At 35.5% G+C, this 25,712-nt stretch overlaps 1 protein-coding gene across 5 annotated transcripts in view; it reads right to left on the bottom strand.

Moving 5' to 3' along the window:
• The window catches only part of PAN3 (poly(A) specific ribonuclease subunit PAN3), a 102,935-nt gene that overhangs the window by 45,350 nt on the left and 31,873 nt on the right, over nucleotides 1-25,712 (bottom strand). For 3 of the 5 annotated variants that reach the window (XM_048294974.1, XM_048294973.1, XM_048294971.1), the window contains exons 6-13: nucleotides 22,625-22,786; nucleotides 14,382-14,532; nucleotides 6,211-6,458; nucleotides 5,516-5,620; nucleotides 4,798-4,855; nucleotides 3,529-3,690; nucleotides 3,251-3,367; nucleotides 3,034-3,135 (exon numbers count right to left, since the gene is read on the bottom strand). In XM_048294974.1, coding sequence (XP_048150931.1) covers nucleotides 3,034-3,135; nucleotides 3,251-3,367; nucleotides 3,529-3,690; nucleotides 4,798-4,855; nucleotides 5,516-5,620; nucleotides 6,211-6,458; nucleotides 14,382-14,532; nucleotides 22,625-22,786 — 1,105 coding nt within the window. The remainder of the gene's footprint in view (nucleotides 1-3,033; nucleotides 3,136-3,250; nucleotides 3,368-3,528; nucleotides 3,691-4,797; nucleotides 4,856-5,515; nucleotides 5,621-6,210; nucleotides 6,459-14,381; nucleotides 14,533-22,624; nucleotides 22,787-25,712) is intronic. The other 2 variants (XM_048294972.1, XM_048294975.1) reach the window with 2 other exon arrangements.

The raw sequence follows: 25,712 nt of genomic DNA, 5'->3' as shown, positions 1-25,712 counted from the left end.
CGTGACTTTTCCCCTAATTTATCTAATAAAAAGATTGAAAGATCAGGTAATAATTGTCATAGTTAGGAGACAGTTATCTTCCCTAAATATCCCTGTAAATTCTGTTGTGACAGCTCATTTTAATTAAATAATACTTTGAACAGACATTGATGCCCTATTTCCAACTTCCCAGATTATTCCTGCCTATAAAAGAAAGTTGAAATAGGCCAAATAAAGGGTCCAGATAGCCCATGAGCCTGTTTCAAACACACATACACTAAAATCAGCTTGCAATGAATAGTGAAGTGTATAAACAAACAAGCAGAATATTCTATTAGCCTCCAGTGATTTGCAGCTCAGAGGTAGATACCATGTCTTTGCAGTCCCCAAATATTTCTCCTCCAGGAGTAAGCCCACTTCCCCCTTGAACCTAGGCAAATGTCCACAATAATCTGTGAAAGTTCCATGGCTTAATTATCTTTACACAGGTTTTGAATTTGCTACTTGTCTAGTTTCATTGGTCAGTCCTTAGTATTAGGCTGGAAGAAATAACAAACTATTTTTATTCATTTCTTCTTTATTCCAGATGATTTTTCAGACACCTACTACATTCCAGTCATTTTTAACCCCATTCTATCCCTTTACATCTTTAGAAGCATGAAAAGCACTATTCCACTTTGCTGTTGTTCATCCAGCTGTTCCATGCCTTTGATCATCCCTGTCATCTCTTCTCAGCTTCTTTGCTGCTCTTTTACACCCTTCAAAATACATGAGGAGGACCACAACTACAGATAGGAGTCTATCAGGCACACATCTTGAATACAATGTCTTCCATTTCATTGCTCTTTCTTAATAAGCTACATCAATCTCTTTCCTATTTATAGCTATTCAGCAAGAGAAAAGTATTCTCCTCAATCTACTTAACTATGGTCCCAGACCTATTACTGAGTGGCAACAGTCACAGCAGAGATCATCACTGTATATTTAAAGCTAGAGTTACATTTTTTCTTTGATCACATTGGTTTACATTACATCACCTGCTATATTATTGGTAGAAGTTCCAGTCTTGTAAAATCCTTCTGCAATCAATCACAACTGGCCTTTGTTTTTAACAATCCAAATAATCTGGTATTACCAGCAAACTTTGACAGACTATTTGTCTTCAGTGCAAACAAGTGAATGTGTTAAAAAATACAACTCCCAGGACATCATCTTGTGAGACCTGTCAGTCAGTGATCTTCACTGTTCACTCTGTTTCCCATATTCTAACCAGGCATTAACCTGAGAACCTTCTCTGCCATATGATTACTTAGGTTCTTTTAAGGACTCTGTTGAACTTCATTGAAAACCCCAAGGTTTTATCTACTGGATCTTCCTTTAAAGAACTTTGATAGATTAATGAGACATGACTGCCCTTTATAGAGCCAAAACTTAATTATTTTCCAGTGTGACAGAAGAACGTGTTCCCAAGAATTTTATTGTAACTTCTATTATTTTATCTAGAACAGACATCATTCTTCTACGATTCTCTAGAGAGATACAAAAACATAACGAGGACTGATTTACATGGAAATTGAAAACTGTGACTGGGAAACGCTCAGAAGTCTAGCCCTGCATGTAACAGTCATTAACCTGGCAGTAGATCTTCCAGTTTCATCTCACCAAATTAGTTCCACATCAGGCTCATTGAATCTGTAATTGCACTCTGATTTGCCAAAGGATATGACACATCAAACTAGGGTTTCTTCTGTCTGAGATATTACCACCAAAATCAGTGGTGGAAATCAAATTCCATCTCCACTTATACTGGTCAGCTCAGTGCAAAGTCAGTGAGAATTATGCAGTATATACAGTATCCACAAGTCTTTGAATGTATCTAAGTTTATCTTCAAGTCTTTGAATGTATTCACACACTACCAAACCAATATACTGTGATGTAAAAGATAGCCAAGTAAAGTTTTACAGCTCAACCTTTGAAACAGTTTGAATTCACAGCTAACAGCTCTAATTTCCAAAGGCACAAGAAAGAAAAAAACCTTAGCTTCTGTTTCTCTTCATATGCTGGCAGCCTAAAGACATTTAGGGAAAATGTCCTCTAATTAAAAAAAAACCTAGGCCATGTCACAGTCCTCTGGTCATCCCTAGTGCTGGATCTAATTTCAGGGCTGGTCCTGCATCAAGCAGGAAGTTGGTCCAAAGAAGCTCTGCAGGGTACCTTTCTACCCTAAGTCTCTCTGGGACTCCATTCGTTACCACCTCTCTTTCTCAGCATGGCACTGTTGTATTCCAGACAACACCTGACTGCAGTTTGCAAGACTGCAGGGGTCATGAACTGGTCCTAACAGGAAGAATGATTGAGCAGACTGTTCTGGAGAGGAAGTGGTTTTAGCCACAAGCATATGAGCTCTACTGGGCTACTTGCTGAGCCACAGACCACGCTGTGACAGGCTTTATGAATGTTGATGCAGTTTTAGTAACTCCATTGAAGCTATAGTATAAACATGACTTTAAAAAAAAAAAAAAAAAAAAAAAAATCAGACCTAAGATAGGACGTTAGTGTCTGAAAAGAATATCCGGATATTTCAATCCGTTTCTTAACTAGCACTTCACATCTCAAACCATCAAATAAAATACCGTCTAATCACTCCTCAAAATACCTAGTGAGGAAAAAAATAGAAAGGTAGGACACCTAAACAGCAAGCATCAAATTGGCATATCTTTTGAGTTTTGGAATCATTGCCAATAAATGTTAGGTGTTACCTGGTGACAGACCTGCAATACGGACACCAGAGCTCCTGGCTCCCAATTTTGTTCCATTTTATTTTTCTTTCAAAGAGCCTTACACACTGACATCAATTTTGTACTTGTTTGTTAATCTAAAAAAATTTTACAAATAGGAGGTGAAGAAGAGTTCTCTCATATCAATCAGCTTATGATATGACAGAACTGATTAGCCAAGAAATTAGGCTGAACAACTAATTCTGACCAGATGTTTACTGCTGAAGTATTGGAAACAGCGTACAGAAGTATTACATGATAGTGTAGTTTCCTTACCCCATTTCCGTTTTGTGAAATAGGAATCAGCACTAGGGTCATTGAAGTGTCTGCTCATCATAGTCTCTCCTCCAGCATGAAAATCATATGCAAACACAAGAGCTTAAAAATAGAAACAGGTGACATTTATTAACTCAAGCGCATTTGAAAAAAGTATCAACACATCAGCTGGGGGGAGGGGAGGAAGGGCAGAGGGAAAGAAAAAAGAAAAACTTACAATGTTCTCCAAAAGCTTTAGTGGTAAACACTTCACGCAAAGTTACTATATTTGAGTGCTGAATCTTTTTCCACATGTCAACCAATACCATGCACTTTGTGTTAACAAGACGAAAACCTAGGGAAGAAATTAAACCCACGGTTTAAAGTATAATGTTTAGGATGAGAATTTTCTACTTTAACATTTCATCTGAAACTGCTGAGAAACAACCAGACATTCAAATATGACTGCTATGCTTAGGAATGCTCATCCTACTGAGACAACTCAATTTTTCTCACCATGTATCCTCCGAAGGCAATATGGCAGGTCATCTTTACTATTTACGGCTTTATAGCACGATGTAATGTACCCAAAGTTGCTCGTTTTCTGTATCCGATTGGGTGGTGGCAGTGGTTCCAAAGGAAAGAGACTGTGGTAGCTGTCCACTTCCGCAGGAACTGCTATAATCAGTTTAGACACAGAAACACATTAGGTCTCAGCTGACCTTGAGAAAGTTACTGAGCAGCAGAGAAAACTAAAATGACTTTCACAAACATGTAAATTATCTCGACCGTCTTTTAGATGCATGTGAAGTTAAAATTCACTATTTTTGTTTTAATACCAACATACTGGTAGGTTCCTAGAAGTGATCTCACAGAATTAAAATAATTGTCTTCAGAAAAACAGTTACACAAAATAAAATCAACAGAATAGATGCACAGCTCCATCTGCCATTTCCTCATTTACCTTAGAAATTCACACTTATGAATGACATTTCTTTGGTGCTTTTCGTATACTGATTCATTAATAAGCACCAATTTCCATGTAGACTTCATACCATAGCAAGAACCCCATTTTCATCAGGAAAAAAAAAGCAAGTATCAGTCATATATGTTTTAATATACTGGTTTAGAAAACAAGGAGAGAGAAATGCTAAAGGTTTACAAATCAGATTACGAGACTACCCTTGCACTTCTGGATTAAAATACTGAACTGCATTTTTTTAACTGCATTGTTATCATATATGCACACATTTAGGAAGTAAAGATACTGCAACCAAAAACTATTTAAATCAAGCTGAGTAATGTAAATTGCCCAAAAGCCAAATCACATTAAATAGTATATGGTTCTTTAGCCTGACAACTAGTACAAAAGCCTTCACTGGTATTCCAGCCAATTCACTTCAAAACACACTGCTTTGCTAGTTTACATACAACCTTTGAAAAATACATGCATCATTTAAAGAAGTACCTAATATCTACAGAGTAATATAAAACTGTTCTTCACAATGCTTTACTGCCTTAATGATTTTTCCTTTCTCAGCAATTTGAAATATTCCTAACCATTAAGGAGTTTCAAAACAGAAGAAAATTAGAATAGAAGAGAGAAAAAGTAATTCATATTTCTAAAACACCTTGCATTTGGTTATCCACAGCCCAAGCTGATGATTAAAGCTTCATGAAAAATTAAAAACAGGTGGCATTTTTTGCAAGATGTTGTTAATATTGATGAATGTGCATGGTTGCAGAAAAACATGATCACTGTTTAGATTCATAAGAAACACTTACCAGGAATATCAGCCTGATCAATCTGGGCCATCGTTATTAAGTGTCTGTTGATGAGTTCCTAAAGGAAAAATTAAGTCAAGTTTTGAACATTATAATTCAGCTCATCATTTTTGATAACTTGAGAACACTGTCTTTGAAGCACTAGCTACCTGTACTAAAATAAGAATCGCTACAAGTGTCCAGGGCAGAGAGGGTCAGAAGACCACTAGCTTGAAAATTTGCATGATGAAATACCTAAATTCTGGAAGGAGCTTCAGAAGACATTTGCTATAACTGGCATTGACAAAGGCACCTTCTACAGTAAAGCTGAAATAAGTAACACTCCCAGCCAGCCTTGAGATGATGAGTCCTGAGAACAGCTCTTCAACTAACACCTGCATACACTTTCATTTCAGTGGGAGACTTCAAAACTGAGTAGTATTGCAGCTTAAAAGAATGCTACAAAAATAAACCCATGCACACCAAAAAAATACATCAGTAATAGTGCTGAGCTGAACAGTAAATCATGGCATGCAGATTAGATTGCAGTCATATGTGTTGTAACTCACCTGCACCCGCTGTTGTACTCTACCTATTTATTACAAGATTTGATTTTTCAAATTCTCCACAGGGAAAACTGACTGCACGGATTGCAAGTGTCTATTTCTCTTCTACCACTAGCAATTTTCTATTTTTTGCCAAGATATGCAATTTTCCTTTAAATTCTCTATCATCTTACCTGTCTGAGCTCATCTGCCATGAAGAATGAAGGTGCATTTGCTTTTGGCTGCATGTAAGCAACATGAGGTGCAGCTGGATGGTAGATGTGGTAGTTTGGAAATACCTAAAAATAAAATATTTCAAGAAGCTTTTTAAAATCCTTAAGGATAAGGCAAGTAAAGAGTTTTCTCACTCTCTCAGTTCAAACTACAGAACTATGAAATCTTCATGTACAATACAAGTTACAAATAAACTGTCAGATACATTACACCTTTTTTATGTGGTACTCACTTCTACTGATTTCAAGGGGGAGGGAGGTGTGTGCATATATGTATGTACATAGCTATTTTAACATTTTTGTAACAGCCTTTTCCCTGTCACTGTAAATGTAAGAGCTATTTAACCTATCAGAAAGAAAAACCTGACTTCTTGATGTTTTCTCATTACATACGTATCCACTAAGACACACAGAATGCTTTCTTTCTATTGCTGTATTAAAACCCCACAAAGCTCTACACAGCTGTAAATGAAAAAATACATAAAAATTTCTCTGGTCCTCATATTTCAGTGATTTTTGGAGAACAACCAAAGTAATTAAAAGGCCTAATCTTCATGCAGAATAAGCAGTTTAGATTGTTAAAAATAATTATCTGTAGCATGAACCAATTCAGCACTTAGAAGCCCCAGAGAGTTGTGTATTGAAAGCCAACATACCATTCCTGTGAGAGGTGCTGGAGTTGTATCAGTGTAGAAGTATGTTGTTCCACCCACTGTTTCCTTCTGGATCACCTGGCCAGTAGATGGAGGCTGAGAGACAGCATTAGCGACAGACGCAGAGGCACTAGTAGGCACCATATAGTTTGCTGGGTTAGGAGTATGACTTCTTCTTCGAGGAGCAGGAGACGTATGAGGAGTTATTTTGGGAGAATGGAGAGGTGAAGATCCTGCTGACAGTGACATTCCTTAAAGAAACACAAGTACATATTGATCAAATCTGTCACCAAAAAAAGTTTAGCAATTTCAGAAAAGCAGCCTTCACTACCAACAATATTCTGAGCAGGTGAAGACACTTAACTCTTCATATAGATAAAGAAATCCTTGAGAAATAAACCAGTAAGAGCATGACTGAACAGAAGTATTTTCCCAAAAATCTTTGCTTAGTGCAGAGAGATAGGGCTTGGGAACTTAAGATATAAACACAAAGAACTGAAATGAAAAACACAGAAGTAGCTGAAAGGGGAAGACAAGTCAAAATAATGCTGTGTCTAGAAGATAGATCATTAAACTGCAAAAAGATAAAATATTAATGACTATATAAGTGAGTGTTTACTTAACAGTTACATGAGCAGTCAATGGAGTTTGCTAAGATGTAACTCACTTCACCTGATTATGCATGTACCTTTTATTAGAACTCCACAGCTATGAATGTCTCCAGCAATACAGCACACAAATAAGTGTGAGTAATCACCTATTTTCCTGTAATTACTATATTCAAAAGTCATCCTCCAACAATCTATTTGATATGTAAAGATAGGTAACATCTCATGATATGAAGTCAAACAAACATCCTTGCAGGGATTTTCTAATCTATTTGAAACTATTTTATTGGCTGGTGTTCACCTTCAACATTACAGAGGCAACTCCACTGAAACGTGAGAAACTCTGCTTCTAAACAAAGTGCATCAATGAGAAAAACAAGGGCAGCTTTTTTGCATACACACTTTTTAGTTACTAAAAAATTGAATTACTTCAAGAGTTATTGCATGCAGAATTCTCAGATTTGCTTATTTATAAAAATTTAGGTGTAAAATAGACGTTCCAGGGTGCTGCTGAGGAAGAGGTAACTCTTCAAACAAAACTCCTTGCAGTTACTAGCAGATCTGAGATACTCAGGTGTTCAGATTAACACCAAGGAAAACATCTTTGACATTTATTGTTGCTCAGTTCAGACTGGGATGCACTTTCTCTTTTATACAATTAGAATTGCATAAGTCATACTAAATCCTTTTCTTGAAAGAATAGAAGATACACACCTTTCATATTTAACGTTCTATTGACAGCTGAGAATTCTTCTCTAATTAAGAATTCTGTTAGTTATTACTCAGATATTTGATTAAAATAATTCCATAAACTCTAGTAACCAGGGCAATTTAAGCAAATACTCAGCAAAAGAGAGCAAGAGCAATTTTTTTTGCATACACACTTTTTAGTTACATATACTAGTTTATTTCACTTCAATCACAAGTTACTGTACGCAGAGTTCTCAAAATGCATCATCAGTAATGTGTAGGAGTGATTTTACACTCATATCATGTCCCTTAAGTAATCTTATCCCTCCTACATTTCATTTTTTTTCTTTTTTAAACAAGGCAAAAGCAAATAACAGTTTCGGTATTAACAAGTAAGCAGTAGCTTGGGAAAAATTATTTTGAAGCTATATTATCTTGACAATATTAATAGAATATTTGTAACCTTTCATTTAGCTCCTCTCATTTACTCCTTTGACGTATCAAAAACCATGCTTATTAATTCAGCACAATTCTCTTTTATTCCTCCAAAGTGAATAGTTCCAACAGAATAAACAAGATTTTTTAAATCTAAACTGTGGGAAAATCACATGCCTTTCTTTTTAATTATGTCTTTAAGGTCATTTATTCTTTTTATAAAAATGTAAAATATAAGAATATGAAAGGAAAAAAAGTCTGCACTTTTCCAGGCCAGAACTTTTCTTTATATTAATACATGTACATGTGTGTAGACACACCTTGTATATAAGCAATATTGTAGAATATTGCTGATTAGTATACTAACTTAAAAAATATAGTTATAATAGGCACTTCTAAATGGTAACATAAGTAGTCTCCTAAAAATCTGTTTAGAAATTAACTCTATGACTGTAAAACTTTACACATTTTGATAGCACCAATTTATGCTACAAAAGAAAATAAGTTTTCATTAACATAAAAGTTACCTTGACTGACTAAGTAACACTTCAGTATTTCAACAGCTACTGTAAAGATTGTTACATTTTTAACAGAAGACTAGAACATGAATGCATTCTTCATCCACTGGGGGAAAAGATCCATTTCAAAGGAAACTATATATTAGTATTAAAAGTTGAAGGATGACTAGAGTGGCCATTAAACTGAAGAAACTCTACAGTTTATGATATCCAAGAGTCCTCTTCATCTGTGGAAAGCTACTGACATGTCTTTCTCACTCTATTCCAACAGAACAGAGTGAAATAGAAATAGAAAGCAGTATTAACTGAAGTCCTTGAAAGCACATCATCTCAACCCAGACAGGAATAACTGGCCTTAAGAATAACTGCTTCAATAAAACAGTCAACTGCAGGGATCATGACATAAAAACTCAGCAGCCTCATATATACTGATGGAAAATTAACTGAAAACCTCTGTGCTTTAAAATAAACACTATATGTACAAGACACAGTATACAGTAAATAATATCTTAAAGAAAAGTGCAGACTTGCAACTAGCTAAAATTATACTGTGACCTTCTACTGCACGTTTCCCAGAAGAAAAAAGATCTCTAGTGGTTTTTACGGATACAATTTCAAAAAATCTCCACTTTAAGATTTACTTTTTAAAAAAACTTATTCCTGCCAAAGAATAGTTACACACATAAATCCTTAATGTCTCTGCACAGGTATTAATGCAAGACTGAAAGAAAAGGATCACAGCACATCCTCTCAGATGGCCTTCCAATCTAGCTAGGTCTCATTTTGAAAGGACATTGAGAGCTCAGTGAAAATCATCTGGCAGACAGAACACATGGGCTCCTCATTTGCCAATATGCATAGTGACTTCAGGAGATGAAAGAAGCTTGACTACACTTTGGTTTTATACTACTAGAACAATATACTACACATGCTACAAGAATTTAAGAATTTTGCTCCTAGTGCCATGGGGTACAGACAGGCTGAGATAAATACTGAAGGTGATAGATTCTTCTGAGAGACTTGCATTACATTCTACACAATCAAAGTATTGAAAGCCCAGTATAACAACAACAAAAAAAAAACCACCAAACTTCTAATACAGTGAAACTTATGCGTATTTCAGTACTTAAGGCAGCGAATACAGTGCACAAAGTCAAGCAGATATCACCAACTTCATTAGTATTTCAGTCAGTTAAAAGCATATTAATATTTAATCATAACAAATAGAATTAGAGGAAAATAAAGGAATATAGCTATATTAAAAAGTGAGTATATATTCCTACTGATTCATACTCAAGGAAAAAGATGTTGCTAAACATACTATAGTAACAATAGAACCACACCTCAGAGTATTAGGCTGGGTTTAATAGCACAGTTTATATAAATGCCTATTCACTTAAAGGCCTAAGAAAAAACGGGCTTTGAAAAAATCTATTTATGATTTACACATATATATAGATAGATATAGATATATCATACCAGTGATCTTGACAAATACCATTAGGCTTTCTCTATGAGAGGGTTCTAGATTCCCTTATATCAAAATTCAAATGCCAACAGGAATACTACGATAGACACCAAAAAGCCTATTTCAAATTGTCCCTCCTGAGACTTTTCTACCAGCAAAGGTGGCTCTCCATTCCTTGTCTTGGGGAATCTACACTTCATGAAGAAGTCAAATACAATCTTAAAAGATGAACTGCAAGAACAGGCTTCTTTCACTTCACTGTTATTTATATTTAAAAAGAGGTAGCATGGTATGCAGCTGTCATGGTGTCACACCAAGGTGGAAATGGTTGTGGGATTCACAACATTCACAGTGATTGTGCAGGCTACCTACACACACCTGCAGCTCCCGATGCCATCCTTTTCCTGTAAAGAGAGATCATAATTTACATATCTCTCTTTATTCTTGTATTTTCATTTCTTGCCTTGTTTTTTATTTTCATTGTGACTGAGGAAAGGGAAATGGCAGACTTTGACATGCATTTGAGGCAATGCTCAAAGACATTTAATGAGATTACTGCTACTAATAAAGCTTTGTAGCACACAATGTATTTGAATTAAAAGCTAGGTTGTATTTTGAATCTGAGAATTCACACAGATAATCAAGATCAAAGGGCATCAAGCATGATCTCTTAATGACTCAGTATCTACAACTTTTTGATTTAATGAGAATTCACAACTTAGTGAGGCAGGATCTCATTAAGCTCACGTGTATGCAAATTAGCTGGCCTACAACATTAAAGGTTTAAAAAAACCTTCAAGTTTTGCCTACAAATTTACTGATCTACAACTATATCCCTATGCCTCTAATGCTTGTAACGCATCCATTTTATCACTTTAATGCTCTGTACTTCAGAGATATCCCAGAACTAGGTAAATTTTGAAGAATGACAAAGCAAAGTAAATTATAAAATCAGGTAATTTCAAGAACTTGAAGTAGCATCCTTAAATGCATTAAATATTTATTTTACTGTAAGCTTTCTATCAGGTCATTAGCATTGTAGCTGTGTATTTTCAAGTTAATTAAATCTGCTTCATTCCCTAAACAATTTAAATCATCAATTCTTCCTCTTCAGTTTTAATTGGGGAAAAGATAATTTTACAGTCTCTTTGCCTTCTTCTGTTCTTACATTATTCTGGAATGCCTGCAGAACTTCCTCTGCACTATACTTATCCAGGAGGAGGGAACAAGCTCTTGGGGCCTTCAGCCACACAAACCACCTCAGCTGAAAGTGCTCCATCTCCAGCTGGGGCTGTGGGCTCTGAGAACGACACTCTTGCAGCTCATCACAAATGGAGATGTGTCAACTGGACACAAGCACAACGCCTTCTCACTCTGGCTCCTAAGCCTGCAGGTTCATACTGGCAGCAGAAGCGGGATCTCTTACATTCTGCATAAGCTCAGAACCTGACTTAGACTAAATACAGAAGCAACAACAATTTGCAGTCACTTCCATCAGTGACAAAGGCATCATTCTTCAGCTATAACCTACCTTTAGCAAACCCAAGACAGACAGATTTTCGCTGTTGGGAGCTATACATCTGTTCTCTCTCAGGTTTAACACAGCAATGATGTCTTACCACTTCGATGGCATTCACGAATTTCTTTCATACACTGCACTGCATATTTTAATGACATTAATACTCTAAAACAGCTACACAGGACTGGGTAAGAAGCTTGTTAGCAAGAGTGCTGTTTGAAGATTGTGAACTCCTTACTAAATTTTCCACAGAAATGACAAACAGGGTGTGTTTCCTAGCAAGGAAAGGGAGGAGCAACAACATAGTATTCATATGAGTTTATGGAAAAAGAGCTTGGAAATGGTGAAGAAGAGATGTTTACAACTCTTCACTGAAACAATTTTCTCCCACCATTTGTGTAAGTTGCATTTTATATCACTCTATTTCCATGTTCTATTAAAGGCTACCAAGATGAAGACAGATTCTGTGTTGAGATTACCCTAGAAAGCACTTACGTAAGTAAATGTGTGAATGTAGCAGTAACCTTCTTCATGCTACATCCAAATGGATAGGTCAGGCATGGATTCAAGCTATCCACTAAAGAATTTTAGATTTCCCCTGTCATATTTTTCAGTGTTTCTGCAGTACTGTTGACAAGACAGGCAGAACAAATATTTTCGAAGGATAATTGAGTTGAATATGAAATACTAGATGTCAAAAGTGGTTTTGATTTACACCTACCTTTAGGGAAATCTCAGAAACTAGATATGTGAAAGAACTTCTATTTTTCCATCATCAAGAAGGAAATCAAAGGACTATTTTCATGATTTACCTACTTTGTTATGGGTGAAAAAAACTATGGAAGTCTTAAATTATTCCTACTACATTTTCTTATGTTTTATGAAATCTTAATTTCCTCCAGTACCCTGTAAATTACTATAAGCAATCTTAATCTAATAGAAATACTTCAATCTGCAAAGTTATTCTACTGGAGAGTATACACCCGTTAACTGGAAGGAGACTTATCTTTATTCAAAGGAAAATTCTTATAAACTCTTTATATGGGTTTCATTTGAATTTGTTTTCACTTATTGAAACCTAACAGATCTCAACCATTTTTTCATGACAACTTCTGAATGTATTTAAACATTTTTTTATTCTGTTATCCAGCATGATCTAAGTGGTGAAGCTTCCCCACACAAAGATACTGCTTTCTTATTTAAGAGCCTAATTTTTTTAGAAAGAGCACCTCCTAGCTGACCTTGAGGTAACAGGAATTTCTGTGGATGTATTCTGTTGACAGCTTTAATGTTGACACTTAAATAAAAATAAATGTCTATGAGCAGTATTTACATAGGACACTTGGGTTCAGAGAATTCTGCACTCAGTGAGAGAAGAAAAAAGCTTCTAGAAAAATTCAGAGTATCCAGCCAAGATCCCTACTTTGAACTATATTTTCTTTTTAATTATACAGGAAGAGCAGGGAAACAAGCCAACTCGGCCTGAAATTAGCTCTTATGAATACTCCCCCATCCCTCTTGTCCATAAACAAACAATAGTATCTGAGGCTAGAAAGTATGCAGCATTGGTATCTATATTTATTTCTAGGAGCTGAAATTGTTGTGCGAACTTCTTTCATCAGTGTTACTTATCCTTTCAAGTATTACTTACAGATAGTAAAGAAATGGGACTGTGAAGGATCCCTCTGAGACCCCACTGGACACTTTCCAAAAGTAGATCATTTTACTGTATTCTATTTAATCCTTTATACACTTTTCAATCCAGGTGACAAGGCTGAGAGGCATATAAACACAACAGTTTTCCAATAAGATGGTACAGCACAATATAGCATCAAGCAGACACAGAACCACAACATGTTCATTTGATCAGCAAAAGTATCAATCAATCACTTTCCTAACCTGCTCTGCTAAGTTTTTACATGCAAGCTAAATGCTGGCTTCTTTCACACTGACACTGGCACCAAGAAAGACTGAAGTTCATTTTAATAAATGGTAATTGCCAATAGATGTTTAAAAAAAAAATCATCTGTAACATTTGTCTGTCTGCCTTTTGGCAGCTACCTAATGCTTCTTGTCAGCCGCAAGAGACTGCTGGAGGTTTAAGAACATACAGAAACTCATTAAAGAATCTGCAGTGTGAATATCCAGATCTGCTGATGACTATTTATTGGAAATATTTTAATTTTATTTAAACAGAATTATTAGAATTAAGTTAATATTTTAAGATCAGAAGACTAAAAGATGCATGAAGGGCTTCAACTTTTCAAACGTGTAAAAAAATCTGTCAATTATATGACTGCATGAAACATTTCAGTAAGAGTTTTAAACCTGGGAAATAACAATAAAGTGGTCTTAAAAGTTTGAGATTACATGTGACAGATACAATAAAAATTAATACTATTTTGCAAGGCAAAGTATTTTAGAATTAGATTGTCTTCTACTTTTTGTTTTTAATCCAGATTTTAAAGTCCTCATATACACTCATTAATATTGCAAAAAATTACTTCTACATCACACAGTCTAGAAACAAATAAAAAGAGCAGATCAGTGTATGGTAATCCAAGATCATATGTATTTTAGACTACAATGCATTTCTAGACTATGGGTAGTTTAAATCACCTTCAAGTATTGTTCTGGCAAGAACCACTTAAGACACAGTATGTGATAACTCAGCAATCCTTTTCCCCAAAAGGAGCAGAGTTAAGTTGTTAATATCAGTGCTGCTGTGGCTGAGCAGATTTCACAGCCTGCAGTGTGATTTCCATACTACTGGAAGATAAATCCAAAGTTCCCCTACTTTTTGAAGATCGCCTTAAAATTAAGAGCTAAAGTAGGAGGTAGTACATTTATACCCGATAAATCTGATAACTATATATATATAGAGTTATGTTTGACAAAACAAACCACTGTACAACAAATCAGTACTCTCAACCTACCTGGTGCTAACCCAGCAGCAGCAGGACTTCCCATGGAGGGGTGAGAGAACAAGGCTTGAGAGAAGGCAGACATACTTGACTGGGATACATTACTCAGCCTGGAAGTTGATCCTCCTTTGGGAATAAACTCACTTGCAGAAGGATTTGGTGTCTGTTTAAAAAAAAATAATAATAAATTAAATGTTTATTTTAAACGAAAAGGAATTGAGAGTGTCTACTTGGTAGAAAATACTTTCTAGAAAGGCCTACTAGTACAGGGGTTATTTTTAAGGTACATACAGCTTGCTGACAACAAAGAATACTGGAAGCTGGTCTACATGAACAAATTTAGATGTGTTTTTAGCTTATGTCTGAAGTAGTATAAGCAAACCTTCCATATGAACAGCTGGTGTACAAATTCATACATTTTGCAAAGGGCTTTCCATAAGCATTACATTACAAGTTGGAGAACAGACTCGACACTGAGAAATCTTTGCCACAGCTGCATAGACTGCTCCCCCATGACAGCAATTTCATTTCAAACTAACTAGCAATTTCAAATTAAAGGAGTGAAAATGATTCCCACTAGAAAAGTCACCCCTGCCTCTATTTCAAATAGATCTGTATGCTCAGATTTTTTGTGGAGTTAACTCTTGTTTTAATTATGTGTGTTTCATTTATCTAGCACCTTTATTATTAAAGTTTAATTTGGTGCCACAGAAAGAAGTAGAAGCAGAATGATGGTCAAACATCCAGTATTTGTTAGTACATAAAAACACAAGCAATTTTTAATTTCTATTAAAATCAGTGCAGACAATTTTGTAGTTTGGGGTTGTGGCGTTTGTTTTGAGATGATGTTTTTGTTTGATTTGGGGTAGGGAGGGTTACAAAAAGAAAATCCCAGTTAGAGCTCAAAAGGCAAAAAAGCTTATTATTGGACAGCCAATTACAAATGACATGAGTGGAACAAAAACTACATTAAGCCAAGAAATAAAACCAATTATTGCATGAACACACTGAAAAGCTAGAAGATTATTAAATTACAGGGTTTAGCTTATTATGTAACCTGCAGAGTACCTCACAAAAGTGTCTAAACAAGTTAGGTAAAATACGAAGACAGCAACAGCTCCCAATAGACAAGGGATACTGTTAAGATAATCTATAATGGTTTTTTACAGAAAATTATATTGGACTAGTTTGGTTTCAGGCAGTTTTAAAATGACCAAATATATCAGCTGTTAGTTAAATTACCTGTATTGATTTTACCAATATAGTGGCATCAGAGAAAGTTAGTGCCAAATTAGAAGCGAAGTGTGAACATCAATTTAGACAGTAAAGGAAGTATTTGAAAAGAGTTTCTGCTAATTGGGTTTTGATACCTCTATTTCAATATTTCTGCCAAATATCATAGTATTAATGTATTTCAAAGCACTGAAAAAGAAGATTCTCAAAGTTGTAAAATTAAAGAAGATGCCCAGGTTTAAAAGCAAATAGCAAAAATACTCTACCTTTAATCACGCAGTAAATTTTAACCACTATCCACTTTATGATATCAACTTTACCCCCTTGTCATCTTACATGTTTCTGAATATTCAAGGAACATCTATAAGCAAGTACGTAGATTGTGAAGTAAAACACTTACATTTAAATGCGTAAAGAGTTCACATGAATTTTAAAACTCTTTAATCACAGTTAAGGAATGCCTATTAAGCTATACACTAATACAACAAAATAAATGGTAAGTTGAATTATACAGACTGAAAACACATAACTGACACATTTATACTCAAAAGATAATATTCTGGACTTATCTGAATTTAGGTACAGGAATAACTAAGAGAATGGTGTTCCTCTAGATAAAAACTGGCATGCAACCATTCAGCGAAATCTGCACTGAAACTGGAGAAAATTACAGCGGTGGTAAAGAGTAATGTAGAACTTTTCCAAACAGCGACAGAGCTAAACAGTCATCAAACACAACAACTGGGAGAGCAAGGGACAGAATTTGTAACATCTTGCTAAAAGAACAAAATTCTAAAGAACTACAAGGTCCACATTTTTCCACTGCTAAAAGCAGCAGTGACACATCCATAGCTCTATCACACCTAAATTCTGTGTCAACCAGGCAACAAGGGCAGGACATGGCATAAGGTTTGAAGCATGCAAGCAGAGAGAAAAACACCTTCTGGAAGATAACTCAAACTTTCCTAGAGCAACTGAGAAAGTTCCCAAAATCCCATCCATGGCATTCTGGATAAACTCTTCCCATTTTCATCCAGTGATTCAAACAACTCCTACAGCACAGAGATGGTTCTTATTTCTAAATGCATTCTGCAAGTTTCATAGAGACCAGTTTTGGCATCAAAAAGTTATTTATTTACTAAAAAGTTACTTACTTACTAAATCACTTATAACCATCAAAATTTTTAAATGCAGCTTCGCTTTAAAAAAGAGCTCCACTTTAACTGTAGGTGTTTTAATTTATCCAAGTGAAAGAGTCAAACCCAGGAATCTGCTAGGGCTGATCTGGTTTATGCTACAGAATTACAAACAGCAGTGGGTCAAGTCTGATGGAAATTCAGTTTCATTCTATTTTTTGATATCACAATTCAGGATGAGCATCAAAGCCTGCTAAGATTAAGTTGTTTTTACATAACTTTGATGAAAACATTGTATATGAGTAAACAGCTTTGATTTACAAAGATAGACCCTATACTATGAAAGCCTGTTTTACTTCTCTGTGATGCTACGAACATGAAGCTGCAATCCCAGACTTTCTCCACTGGTAAAAAAAAGTGTTTTAATTTTGGGTTACAATTTTAAAAGACCCTTCCACCTTCAAGTTGTTTCCTAAGTATAGAAAAATACTCAAGTTCCACAGTCACTAGCCAGAATAAACTAATCAAAGTAATACAGCAAATTTTAGTAACTGGTGGTCAAAACTAGCAAATACTGTCAGACAATTTGAAGCTTAAGCCCCAATCCACATTTAAAGTCATTACATTTATGTAAAGCTGCAGTTCTTAAAAACTTTCATGCTTTTGAAAACATTTTATCTGAAGTAAAACATTAATTTTTCTGAATACTATTTTCTTCCATGCAAATAATTAAAATAATTAGGCCACAATAAATGACTAAACTGAGGTAGTGTAATATTACTATAATTTTTTTAATTTTTAATTTTTTAATCATTTTTTAATCATTGTAGATAACCATTCTGCAGCAATGACCATGCAAATATGCCAGAATTATAAAGCCACATTCTTAATGGCCAATGATTCAAAATATTATATTCCTGGCCTGAAAAAATATCCTACTTTCACTCTGTCATCTCATAATACAAAGTATAAATTCCAGGTTTAGTTCTACATTTGGATCAACAGTAGGTTTGAAAACGGGTTTAAATGGTAACTATATTTTAGAACCTGACAGTATTCTTACAGTTTTTGCCTTAGAGTCCAACCAAACTTCCCAAGATGAAGTAAAAAAGAAAATTAAACTCTTATAAGAACGAAAATAATCTAGATCTTCTAAGTGAAAAACATTTTCTTCATTCTGTATTATGTTTAAATTTTGCATAAGTACAGCTTTTAAACAAATTTCATTTAATTAGTAATTAATTACTCATCTCAGAATAAAGTAACTTATGCTAGATGAGGCTTAAAATTTTAAGTCTGAATAAATCAGGATTGGTAAAATATGTAGAGAAAACTGGTATTGAAAACTTATTAATTTTCAGGAGTAACTAAAAGAATGGACATGCAAGAATCATGTAATGATTATGCAACACTGTGATGTCAAAAGGCAGCAAATGTACTTCTAAACACTAAACAAAAACTACTAGCACTGTCTGCACTGTGTTAAATAAGCCTATTTTCAGTTTCAAATGCAAGTGTCCCATAAAAAGGCACATACAAAATTTCAAAATGCTAATAAACATGTTTTCAACAAACAGCATTAAAGAAGTATAGCTGAGCCAGCTATGTTATGTTTTTCTAGCAAACCACCTAAGGCAACTTCTAATGGATATCTTTGCTAAAATTGCCATCATTCCCTTTTCCTCTCAATCTTGCCAACTGAAATCTCATCCCCCTTCTTCCAGTATATTAATAAAAATGCTGTCAAACTAAAACAGTGAAGCTACTTCCCTAATTATTACCTGAATACCTACATCATGCATTCTCAGAATGATTCAGTGAATAAATTTCATCAAAATACCCTATTTTCAGATTCTTTATGTCCATGCCTCTTTTCAGTCAGCTTTGCAAAGAAACTTCCAAAGACAGTCCACAAAACTGAGTCCGCCCAGCTCCACTTACAAAAACAATTCCTATATTTCTGTACATCAGAGTGAAAAAAACTTTATAAGACACATATAAATACAGTCCAAATGAGGGCTGAATTTAGCCATGATGCAATTACTAAGGATGGAACCACAAAAGTACAAAAGGAGGCCAGGACTATTAACTCATTTGCGTCACCAGTCAGCTCAGAATTTGTCTGGTGCTTTTCCAGGTATGAAAGGAAATAAAATATAGCATGGAGGGGAATAACCAAAATATTCTGTGACTACCACAAAAAAAAAAAAAAAACCAAAAAAACACCAAACCCAAAACAATTCAAGGCTCCTTAAAAGAAGGTACAGATGAAAGTAAAGAGCAAGCCAAGGAGCTAAGCTGAAGACCATCACTGGAAGGACTACACAGCCGCATGTAGCATTACTGTATGTTGAGGAGTTGCACATAACAGATTTCTGTAATCCAGAAATAAAATCAAAATTCCTGTTTCATCAACTATCAATTTCGATACATATGATATGTCTTTACACTCCTGAGTGGTAAACTTGTAAGGCCCCACTGCTGCAGTAACTAATAATGAATCCTCAAAGTGCCTTTAAGTACAGAAGTGAGCTGGAACACAGGGACATACAAGTTATGAAGCCTTTGGAAAGTCACACAGGGATCCCACAAGAACACTGGATACCACCCTTCTCTCTCTCTCTCTCTCATTTCTCATTCAGCATCTCTCAAGACAGCATGCAGCTGTACAGCAGCAGCCGCAGCAACACCACATCAGTCTCAGAGGGTGTAATGCTACTTCATTAGATTGGTTCTGGTCCCACATTCAACCAAAGCCCAAAGCCAGCTACCTAACTCCAAAAGTAGGCCAATCTCATTTGATTTCAGAAGGATGTGCTAATGTACTTAGCATGCTAGAAACTGGATACAAGCCTCTTTGTTCTCTTTTTATGTTCTCCCTCACTTCCAAATTCATGCTGATCTGTTCTGACATCCCAAATTACATAATCATGTAATGGTTACAGAAAACCATCACTAACCCACATCCATGTTATAAAGCAGAGCACTCCTGTACCAGTCTATTTTTGGCATAGTTTTCATAATATCTCTTAGGAACACAGAAACATGCAGAAGTCTTTCTTGAGCTTAATATGTTGTTATTTTGTTGCTGTTGGGTTTTGGGGTTTCTTTGTTGTTTTTTAATGGGCAGGTATGAGGAGATTATATGAGGAGATTCACTTCACAGAGCATTGTTGCAATTCCTCCAAGATTTCCTTGAGAGCCATGACATCAGGAAAGGATGCATTTCGTGATGTCAGAGCAACCCAGAAGATACTGGAGGTCACCAACGACTTCAAAGCAAATCTTTCTCTCCCACCACTGAATTGGTGTAACATGCTACATTATAATTACTGTGACAAATCATCACATCACTCCAACAATAGGCTCTAAGAAATTTCAATTTGCCAACATTATTAGTTATATTGCTCTACTGCTCTTGCAGAAGAATTAAGAGTCAATTTCTTTAAAACTGGGTAAAATTTGTTGGCTAAAGATTTATTGGTTTATAAACCAGAACACAGACTCAGACAAAACTACTAGCAAAGTCTTGTTACAACTGGCAAGTAGATCTCACTAAAAAGCAAACTTTAAAAGATTTGGAATATTTTCACATTTCTTTAACAAAATCCTTCAAAGTACTGTAAAAACATCTAAAGTTTTAGAAGTCCATGCTCCTAATGCAACATACTTGAAAATTTTCTTTTTCTCTGATTATTTTTTGCTCAGGAAACAAACAATCAGTTATTGATGGTGAATAAGAAGTGATCTGTGTAACTAAAACATACCTATTCCTACTATTTTAAGGAGAATTACCATTTGCTATTATAATATGTATCATGTGGTAGTATCGTAGCTCAGGACACTTCCTAATGTAAGGTAGGATACATCACTATAAAACAAACTCTGGTTTGGGTTTTTTTGCTTTTTTAATGCACAACCCAGAGTACAATTCACTCTGCAGACTTCACATTTAATCATGTCAGTGTAACACCATACTTAAAACAGATCCAGATTATAAATTCATAGCCATGCAGGAGTAACAGTTAAATTATTTTACAAAGCAAGTTCTAACACCCTTCCTTCTTCAGTCTTGCCAGACTCCACAGTTTCTCTTCAATCCCTCCTGTTTCTCCTCCAATTCTATTTATTATGGCTGGCACATCCTTCTGTTTGTGTTTGCACCACATGTGCATATACATGCTTCGCTAAAGCCCACGTCTCCATGGGAAGCCATGCAATTGCATCATGCAATACAAAATCTTACGCTGCATGTACTTTAAATCAATTCTGTAGCTGGGACTCTGCTGCAATAAAGGAGCCTGGAACTGCACTCTTCAAAAGAGATGTGCTCTGCAGCCAATCCCAAACAGCACCAACCTCAGACAGCATGGGGACCTTAAGCTTCCTTCCCTTTGCCACACTTTGAATGCTACTTCAGAGTGCACAGGTACTGAGAAGACAACTGCTCCTGGCAAGAAGCTTCAAGTTTCAGGCTACTGCCTCTCCAGCCTCCAGAAGCATTAAGTTCTTTTGCTTCTAATCTAAATGGAGTAGATTAACAACAAAGCTTATTGCATCACTGTACAGCAAGAAAACAACAGAGGACAGGAGTGCAAACGGGACTTTTCTCGCCCTCTAATGCCCACCTGAAAACTTAAGACAAATTTTCTGATTCTGTCTTCTCAGAACAACTGTCTTTAATTATGGCTTACACTATTAGATACACATGATAAATTCAGTTTGTCTATCTTCTCTCCCTTCAAAATAGTACTGATTCACAGGCTCTCACCATTGTCCTTCAAGCTTACCTGGTCCTTCTACCAATGTTTCCTTTAAGCTTCATCTTTTCTCCATGAGTGGCTGTGCTGCTTCCCCAGCAGCAAAAGGGCCAAGATAGACTGATGGTCCAACTGTCCCTAAACAATGTAGCATCAGTTTGCCTACATCATGCTGCTCATGACTGCCCATTTCAGTAACACAGAGACATCCAAACATCAAATAACGTAAAACTAGTATCAGTGTGGAAAGGAGCTCATACAAGCATCATGCTGGCCCCTAAATGGCAGAAATTTAGTGAACTGAAAGAAAATCTTAAAGTTCCACAAGTTCTAGTTGTAAGTCTGTTGTCAATGTACCCATTTCATTCACTTAGAAAGTACCAAAAATAACATAACCCTCATAGGAAGACAAAAATAACAGTCTCTGAGGAATCAAAAGCACTACATAAGTGAAAACAGTATTAGCAGCAGTGGTGCAGTCCCAACCACTGTAATATTTCCATCTAAACTCCATTTTAAGGGACAAGAAGCAGATTCATCCCAGACTATAATTATCCTTCATTATTATCCCAAGGATTACCTGCTACTTCAGTAAAGAGATTAAAATCCAGCTGTACCAACCCCTCTTACAGAGCTGAAGAAGATTCAGGAATAAAGTAAAATGATGGTAAGAGTTGCATATATTTCTCAAACAAGTTGAGAAATATAAACCACCCCAACAGAAAAATTAAGAATTTACACTTCCTGATCATGGCAGTAATGTCTTCAAATTCCATACTGAGGGCATCTATTTGCATTGTGTCAATCATTTTAACAACAATCACTAATTTTACCAGTAGAAAACTTCCTAGGATGAGAATTAAAGGTTGTAGTTGTTTGCTTTTAGAATACATTAAATGATTACTTTTGCTCCTTTTCCTCAGATTATACGAAAATCAAGTAAAGTACATAGCTCAGCAATGGTGAAGATAGCATCTCCAAATCACACTCTTAAATGGCCACTACACCTATTTTGTGAAATAAATATTTGATCTTAACTCATGGAGTAACTGTTTCTAACATTTCCCAAAATTTAAAATAAAACATCCAAAATACTGAAAAAGTGACTAGTAAAAAATAATTTTACCTGTAAATTGTTTTCTGTGACTCTGTTCCACCAAACCATATTGATGGGTACTCCTGTTTTACACCTGTCAGCCAGACAGCCAATAGGGTTCTTTGATTTTCTTGCTTTTGATCCCACCGGAACTATCCTCTCATCCAGCATCCCCAGTCGATACTTCCTGGGCTATGAAAAAGAAGGAGAGAAACCAGGCCACTCCTAACAACCCTCATCTAAAGCTACACTAAAATAGGTATTACACTGTGATATGATTCTGGATTGGTGGAATAGGAAACAATTTGCAAGTAAAATTTAACTGAGACTGTTTCCTTTCAATCCTGACTATGGTTATAATAAACAATGCTTAAAAAAAAAAAAAAACACCAAAAAAGAAAATAAAACTTCAGGGACTACTAATTATTTGTAAGCAAAACCATCCATCATGAGTCAGCCACTAAGAAATGGACATAAATTTGGGAATTCTGTACAAATAAGGAATTGTTTAAAAAAAAAAAAAAATCCATATTTTCAAAACAGATACCTTCAATCACATCATAGTAATGAACACCTCCCTTGAAATTTCTACCAAACAAATTTTAAATTCAAATTTGCCATGATTTAGCTCCTGAAAATTTGCTTTTAAAAATCAGGTGGAACTGAGTAGCCAATTGCAGCAGAACTCAGGGGAAAATATTTCTCTCAGGTTAATGTTTAAAAAAAATAACTTCAGCTACCGTCTTAAGTGAAAACAGACAAGAATTAATACGACAAATGCATTAGGAACTGTCATAAAATTGAGAAAATACACATTTAAGGAAGTTAACATGCAGGAATTACTTGCACTTCATTAACAGTGACATTTCTATTACATTGGCAGTGATCTCTACAAATGGAACTATTTATAGAGAATAATATGAACATTAAATTCAAAAGGCACACTGTAAAAAAGAAAATCTGTTAAATATTTTCAAACAGGTAAAGTACAGAAGTTTTCCAGATTTCTCTGTGCTTTCAAACCTATGCGTATCTACCTAAATAGTAAATATCATCAAAAGAAATATTTTAGCATCTATGCATATTTAGACCTTTTATACCAATTATATCAATGACTGGATCAAACTGCAGGGGTTGGCTGGTTTTCTTTTGCTGTGGGGTTTTGTGTGGGCATTTTTATGTGACAGTGCAACTATCATCTGGATAAAGATCACTTTATGTAATCAAAGTTTAACTTACCTTTATTCAGATACCCACTTCACCTAGCACCTTAGAAATCTTAGCAACATGTACCTTCACACACATTTTAGAAATTATTCCTCAGGAAACAAGGCAAGAATCTAACTGGAGAAGACTTCCCACTCACACAGAAACAATTTGTAAAACACAGGACATAACTACCATAAAATGGCTGCAAAAACAAAACCTAAATAGATTCTCTCCTCTACTTCCCGGAAGCCTTTTAGGCTGAAAGCTTTGGAAAGAATTAAGACTCAGTAGAGTCAACAGTACCTCATTTGCCTAAAAAACCCAAACAAACCAACTCCTCCAAAAAACCCCACAAAACCCACAACAAAACAACAAAAAAACCCCAAAGATACCAACATGGACTATGAACTACCAAAGGCAATAAAGTTCATGGAGGAGTTAACCAACCTTAGTAACAATCAACAAGACTGAATTTTACCATACCAATTAGAAATCTGTGATGGGTAGCACAAAGTCCTCCTGCAGTTCAAACACACACCTGATCATGGTAAATCTAAGTATCGGTTCTTTATTTGGAGAAACACTCAACTATTGGGCAACTTATTTCAGTAAATCAGAAAGACTACTAAAATCCTAACCTGCAAAGCTGTAAGGTCTGAGAAGCTAGACATCCGAGCAAGATTTGACTTCAGGGCAGGGTTTGAATACAGTATGTATTTCTCTTAGGCCAACTATTGGAAATAGCACAATGAAGAGTAACAGTTTCCATGGAAGCTTTCCATCTCTCCCTGCTCTACCAAGTGCAGGGGCACAGTCTGCCTCAGACTACTGGACTATAACCCAGTGCCCAAACATACTTCCATTCATAAAGGGTTCTTCTAATCTTCCATAATAACTGGTTTTGCTTTTATCTACAAATATTTAAAAAAGGAGAACCAAAATGAAGGAGGAAATGAGCCAATCTGGAAGAAGGCTATTTTGGTTCAGATTCCAGACAACAGGATGAAACTGTATTTTAGGCCTTATGAAGGACCATACCGATAGCTGGGAGGCAAAAAATGGTTAATTCTAAACCCTAAAGCAACATAGAGACAATATGAGTTCATGTTCCAGTAGTTTTTGGCCTACTTGTATTAAAAAATGAAATTAAAAACTGGATGAGACCAAAATAAAATTTTTACTTTCATTACCCATCATAAAACACTACGGGATTACTAGGACAAGATTTCATTATTTAGACAAACATTAGAAGATGGAATATACAATATTAACATTTGGAAATAAACTTTAGTCTATTTGCACCAAAGTCATTCTAAATAACACTAGTTCTCAGTGAGCAAAATGGAATCTGAATTTAACACATATCAGAAAACAGTATCTGCCAAGAGGAAAGATGCAACAGAAGGGAAAGCAAATAGAGAAGTTTGAGAAGTTTAAGTGTATCAACTTTGCTACATCCTTGACCTCCACACAAAGTAGGAAATAAAGCAACACAAAACAGTTCACCTTAAAATGAGCAAGAACTCATCAACCACTGATTATTTCTGAACTTATATATGCACATATATGTATATATATGAACATGTAAATACATCTACCTAAAACACAGAGGGCATGATGATCTGGACTAATAAACCAAACTTTTATGCTTGGGGACAATTTCTCTTGGATGCTTACAAAAACAATTGCTTTTTTGCCATCCCTACAGTCCTTCCATGAGGTAAAAAAACTGTTCAGATATAGTAATTACTGGCTGCAAATGTTTACATGAGGCAGGGAACAGCTAACCATCTTTAATTGCTAGCAACAGCTTAGCTTCCCCCAGGGTGAGAAGGGTAAGCATTTTCAACCATAGCTAATAATTATAACCCTTGCCCTGCAGAACCAAGCTGCTGCCAGCAATTAATGA

This window comes from Corvus hawaiiensis, chromosome 2 (assembly GCF_020740725.1).
Source record: "Corvus hawaiiensis isolate bCorHaw1 chromosome 2, bCorHaw1.pri.cur, whole genome shotgun sequence".
NCBI lineage: Eukaryota > Metazoa > Chordata > Aves > Passeriformes > Corvidae > Corvus > Corvus hawaiiensis.
The sequence above is the reverse complement of the archived record's forward strand: the minus strand, read 5'-3'. Positions and strand labels throughout refer to the sequence as shown.